The sequence below is a fragment of the Dermacentor andersoni genome, chromosome 9 (assembly GCF_023375885.2).
Source record: "Dermacentor andersoni chromosome 9, qqDerAnde1_hic_scaffold, whole genome shotgun sequence".
Lineage (NCBI taxonomy): Eukaryota > Metazoa > Arthropoda > Arachnida > Ixodida > Ixodidae > Dermacentor > Dermacentor andersoni.
Window position 1 is genome coordinate 66,296,501 of NC_092822.1, and position 6,000 is coordinate 66,302,500.

The 6,000-nt window shown below is 46.3% G+C and overlaps 1 protein-coding gene across 7 annotated transcripts in view; it reads right to left on the minus strand.

Moving 5' to 3' along the window:
* Positions 1-6,000, minus strand: part of LOC126528194 (uncharacterized) — a 322,242-nt gene that overhangs the window by 36,953 nt on the left and 279,289 nt on the right. For all 7 annotated transcript variants that reach the window (XM_050176073.3, XM_050176074.3, XM_050176078.3 and 4 more), the window contains 3 exons: positions 3,757-3,826; positions 2,152-2,192; positions 1,434-1,461 (listed from right to left, as the gene is read on the minus strand). In XM_050176073.3, the coding sequence (XP_050032030.1) occupies positions 1,434-1,461; positions 2,152-2,192; positions 3,757-3,826 (139 nt within the window). The remainder of the gene's footprint in view (positions 1-1,433; positions 1,462-2,151; positions 2,193-3,756; positions 3,827-6,000) is intronic.

A 6,000-nucleotide genomic window follows, 5' to 3' on the forward strand; every position in this document is an offset into this window, starting at 1 on the left:
GCACACGTCACACATTGCACGTGTAAAGGCAGCGCGCGCAGTCGCGGTAACTTACATAAAACTATTTTGCGTACTAGGTGTATACGAAAGCGGCGTTCTCTTCACCGTAAATAGCGTCAAAAAGGCCGTGGGAGCTTCGATATTTCGGTTTTCATTTTTCGATAGGTCAGAACGTAGCATCTGTGTTATCGGAAGTTACAGTGTCCATATATATGTTTAACTGCAGCTCGAAGGCGTCATGACGTACATGCTTTAACGTGACACCTGGCGCCCCAGTTGCATTCGGTTGGCCCCTGTCTTTCTTATTTATCCGAATCGACGTCATCTTTAGACGTCACGAAAAAATATTCGAAGCATCCAAACTCCGGCGGATATTAGCATAATTTAAAGTAAACAGAGCCGCGGTTACGAGTCAAAATATGCGCCGTTATACATTTAATCGTGTATGTATATCGAAGAAGCGTTTATGATACGCTATAGAAGAAATATGACGCTTATTCCACAACTTGTCATGCTACGGCAGGCAAGACAACACGGAGTGCTAAAGCGCGATAGTTAGGGTACAAAAAAACTGGTTCAGCCAAGTGAGGTTATCTAGCGCCTAATCAGTTAAAGCCATGCCCAGAGGACTTGAGAGGTGTAAGTCTGTCCTGGATTCGGGGGTCGAATATTCAATTTTCCGAAACACAGTGAATGTGATGGGAGCGTCTACTCATAACTAATTCACTGAACAAACAGCGCGATGTTACTGACACTTGCTGGCTTGATGTTGTAAACAATGTCCGTAAAGTCTCAAAGATTTCGAAGACACAGACGTACTCTGCTGCAAACGAAAATTAAGAAAGAAAAAGAGAGAGAGAAAGAACAGGGCATCTAACGTCAGCTAATAATGTGTAAAGCACAGTCAGTCTTTAATAGCCACCAATATGTAAGTTGAAACATTCTTTTTCTTGTGTCCTCGATTTTCCTCATTACGATAACGTCATACAAAAAAATTTAAGAAAAGAGGGGGGGGGATCAGAGGGAAAGTGCGATTTATGTCAATAAGAGTTCTGACTAGGCTACTGAAATTTTCAGAGCATTGTATTTCAGCTTTTCTGTCGTTAGTGAGCACTATACCGGGAGCAAGCTTGCTGGACGATAGGATGTCAACGACTAATTAAACGCGATGCATTCAAGGTTACCGTTAAAACAACACAGAACCCAACACACGAGAACACACGGCAAAATGCTCCACACACAAAAAGAGCAGTGCAGAAATAATAAAAAACAAACAAACAACAGCTACTGTGCAAAATGGAAAACGCAAATGCATGCAGTAACACCTCCGTGCCACCAACAAGGAACCACACTACAGTTGCAGCAAAAACAAAGTAGGCCAACTAAGGAAAACCAATGCCAGTACATAGCATATATTCCCAACGATGGCTTACTTGAGTATTGTTTCGTGCTGTGCCAAAACTGTAAGGGAAATTAGAACGGAGAAAAAAAAAATTTTTGACATGTCCGTTCAAGTCTGTATACAGTAATCGTCACTGAAGAGTCACTGAACACAGCACCAAATGTACAATTAAAAGCATTAAAGCCCTCAAGAGGCGCAGACTTCCCATCTCAATGACTGAAGTAAATCTATTTTACAGAATTAAAGTAATAAGTCTTTAGATGAATAAAAATAGTCTACACGGAATCCGATATCTGCGCTTAAATATAAGCTAATATTTCTCGCGAAGAGTTGGCTTGGAAAACTTCAACTGTCGCCTCTGTACTTAAGCTACGCCTCTGTACTCAGGAGCACGTTCTAATAACCTGGTTGCAGATATATTTGATTTGATAAAGAGCTGGGGTTGTTCATCTAGAAGAATCTGCGTTCGTAAGTTCACAATTTACAGCTGCATTAAACATTCTTGGGACGCGTTTAGTTACTGCTTCAGTAATACATCCACTTCATGTCTCAATACTTTTCCCTCGCGCCCATGTCTACCTTAGAAGGCTTACACATGTGTCAGTTTTAAATAATACCGCATTTTGAGCTGAATTATTAGATAACAGCTAATATCACGTCGTCTTGGGGCTAGATTACGCACTGAGATGGTCTACGTTGCCGTACAGCGCACAACTCTTTAAATCTTCAAGTAACAAAAACAGGCTTACTTTCGGGTGTAATCTTGTCCTTTCTTGGGCACCCAGACAGGCTGAAATTTTTTTGAGAAGAGCTATTACGACTGTGCCACTTACATGCTTTCATTATCGAAAACAAATAGGCTGATAAAGACAAGCAGGCTGTAAGAGCAAGTTGGCATTGAAATCCACGAATACGGGATATATTCGGGGTAAGGAAAACTTGGAGGACGCTTAAGCTTCGCCTTTAAGATTGGAACAAAATAGCATTCAAAGGTCACTGACGACTTCTCACGCTTGCCGGCAACTGCAGCTTATGTAACCGTAATGTGTTCCTTGAAACGATGGCGGCGAAGGCTTTGCAAGAAGGCGAGCTTTCTGGCTATTCCCCCCCCCCCCCCACGCGGCGGTCGCTGCAGCTGCCGCAGATGTGCGGAGGCGAGCGCCATCTGGATGGTGCTGCAAGGAACCGAACGGGGCGCGCCGCTCCTACTAAGACAGACATCAAACGGCAGCTGGAAAAGAGGTTTGTGTTTGAGTTACTGCGTAAAACGATTGTTTTCTCGCATATTCAAATTACAATCTGAGGCTATCGTTTCTGTAGATTATGCGTAAGTCGAACTTCACGAATTTTCTGATGCATTTTACTTCGAGAAATGCAATTGGTTGAGAAACGCTTATGTGCCAGGCGGAGGGCCTGCGTGTAGGATTTCAACGCGACAGCGTTAAGGAGCCCTTGTCGTAGAAAAACCGGCGTACCGCGTCGACGTCGGACGTCGCATCGGCAAAAACATTTTCGTACCCCACATACCCAGGCCGTTCCTGTGACGCAAGAAATTCACTGAAATAATTGAATTTCTCAAGCTAAAATACGTGGAAAAATCGTAAACGACTACTTACACACAACCTACAGACATGATAGCTCTCGGACTAATTTCTATATACGAGAAAACATAATTCTGTTACGCGAAAACTCAAACAAATCCGTTTCCAACGTTTCTACAATGAACAGACCGGAGACGGCGTCCGCCATTTGCGCACGCCGGCGCGTAAATATCTCGGAGCAACGCGCCCGCTTCCTTGAAAAACTCCCAGATGGCGCTCGCCGCCGCCGCATCGTAAAGCCCCTTAAGCTTCGTAAAGTAGCGACATTCTCCTCCTTCGCCTTCACTCCTCCTCGTTTCTACTCTCTTTCACGCTCCCTCCTCGACCGTGGCGCCGCCTACACTGCTCGAGCGTAGCAACGGCGCCAACATGCGCTCCTCGCCACTCCGTAGATGCTTATCGAGCAAAAATGGCGCTGATGCACGGCGCCAGGGACCACGTGATGCTATTAGGCCAATAGCGACGCGGCGTCGGCCTCGGCCAGAGTGCGCGAGGAGGATGCGGCATTCTTCAAAGCGTGGCACTACTTTACGAAGTTTAAAGGGCTTTACCGCATCGCGGCCCCATGCAAGAGGCCGCGTTTCGACCAGAAAGCCCGCCTTCGTGCATAGCGAATGGCTACATAAACAACGTAAGGGTTCATCATCAAGGGTCTGCTGTACCGCCGTTTCTTTGGACAGTACAATCAACGGAAGGTGCTATATTCTCTTCGAATGACCGTTTCGACGCAAGCAGATAATTGGAGGCACTTACCTTCTATGGTGCGAGTATAAACCTGTCACGTGACCCGTGCCATTGCAACCCGGAGTAGGGCATTTGCTGTCTGCGGGCAGAAAAAAACAACAGAAAAGTAAAGATGTCATAAATATCTAGCTAACCATTGCTATAGTGAGCTTGTGTGTTACGGTCATATTGTTATTTAGGTTGTAAGGTGGAGCAGGTGAAACGTGCGCGACGCGCGAATTACACATGAACTCTAGCAGGGGGTTAACACTGCTAATTCAACATCGTTGGCGTTCATGGAAGCCTATAGTGAGTGCTAGAGAATACATGGTCGTGGTTTTTTGTGAGGCGCAGTCTAACGAAAAGGTGGTGGATGTAAACAGGTCGCACGACAACCAATAACTATACACCGTCGCCTGATTGGCTGTGTGTCGGTAACCATGGGTTCACGCCCGTGAAGACGATTATTAGCAAGAAGCTTCGGCGAATGCCACTTGATAGCGGCCAATATCTGACTATGATGTCGTTTGTAGGAGAACAGGCACTCAAGCTAAATATAGCGCTTTAGATGAAACGTGCTCCTCGCCAGTATATGACGTCAGGGACCACAAAGTATTCCTTCGCACTATTAGGGTCATTCTTTAAAGCCTCAAAATGTGTATGCTAGCGCCTTTCTCGAATGCATTGAAAATTTCTTTTTCACGGCCCGTAACTTTAGGTACCATTTAAAGCAACATTACCCATATCATGTTTCATGACACCAGCTCACAGCTTTCTAAAACTGTACTGGCGCGCATTGTCCACATCTAGCCCTTGTGACATTAAGAACCGTGTATTATCACTGACATAGATTAAAGTGCGCCTCACCAGGTCCCATTGCAAAACGTAATTTTTGCACTGGAACTTTTAAAAGGCCGTCTAGAGATCATTTCACCGAAATAACTTTTCAAATCTGCTTATTATTAGTGGACATAGAAGAAATCGAATGACCTGTTATCATACCCCCCAGGAGGCGAGCGCGACTTAGACACTTTCTAACCCTTCCACAAGTATCGTCCGCAAGCGGCTTTCCTTCTCTCACAGGATAGCCGAGGGACCGCTTAGGGTTTACCTAACGAGCCCCGCCTCCTTTTTATTGCGATAGCGCAATTATACGGGCACTCCTGGTGCATTTTTGCCGTCGCCGTCGCCGTGGTGTTCCGTATGAAGTCCAAGGGCGAAAACACCGTCGCCGCGGGCAGTTTGATGCATGTGCGAGTGAAAGCGCGAGGGGAGCCGACGGTCGCGGCTCAGTCTGACGCGCGCAATGGAGGAAAGATGAGAGGAATCGCGCCGTCTTCCGTCGCGCGAAAAGCCGTGGGGGGATGGGAGGGAGAGAAGGGGGCGGCGTTGTTCTCCGGCAAAAACTGCGTATTTCTCAACCGCGCGCAAGGGAAGCCAACGATCACGGCTCCATATCGCGCGCGCAAGGGAGGAAAGCGGGGAGGCAGGGCGGGAGGAAGCGGGGCGACGGCGCTCTACTCCGGCGGCAATGCGTACTTTGCGCGGTCGCGCGCGCCATATATTTTGTAGGACGCGCGGAGTTTGGTTTGAAATTTCAGCTGTTTTCGGGGGCGGCGCAAAGCGTCGTAATACTGGCGCGAAGTATGTGCTGCGCTTGTCTGTTAAAGAAGGCCAAGCCTGTTGAGGAGCCTTTTAACTTGGCATTCGTCTTTAGCGTTTCCTCAAGAGCACGCTGCACTCACCCATGGCGAAACCATGTTGCAAAAGCACCTTCGCGTTTCGAATGTTCCCAGGTATTGCCGGCGGCACCGTAGGCACAGAGACAGCGCGTTGTTCCCGCCACGGGCCGTTTCTCTTGAGATTCGGGCTGTACGAATAAGCTGACGCGTGGACCCGACGTTTACGACGCCTTGTTCCTTGACTGTCGTGCGGCAAAAAGCAGTTGCTGGCAGGTGGTAGAGGCATGACGTTCTTTATGAGCATCTCGCGATAACTTAATTTTGTTTATCCCCTGTTACGAGAAACCGGAATCCCCCCCCCATCTCTCTCTCTCTCTCTATATATATATATATGTATATATATATATATATATATATATATATATATATGTATATATATATATATATATATATATATATATATATATATATATATATATATATATATATATATATATGTGTGTGTGTGTGTGTGTGTGTGTGTGTTTGCCTGTGTGGTGTGTGTGTAATCTTTCTCTCGCTCTCCCTCCATAAAGCACACATCAATAGCTGT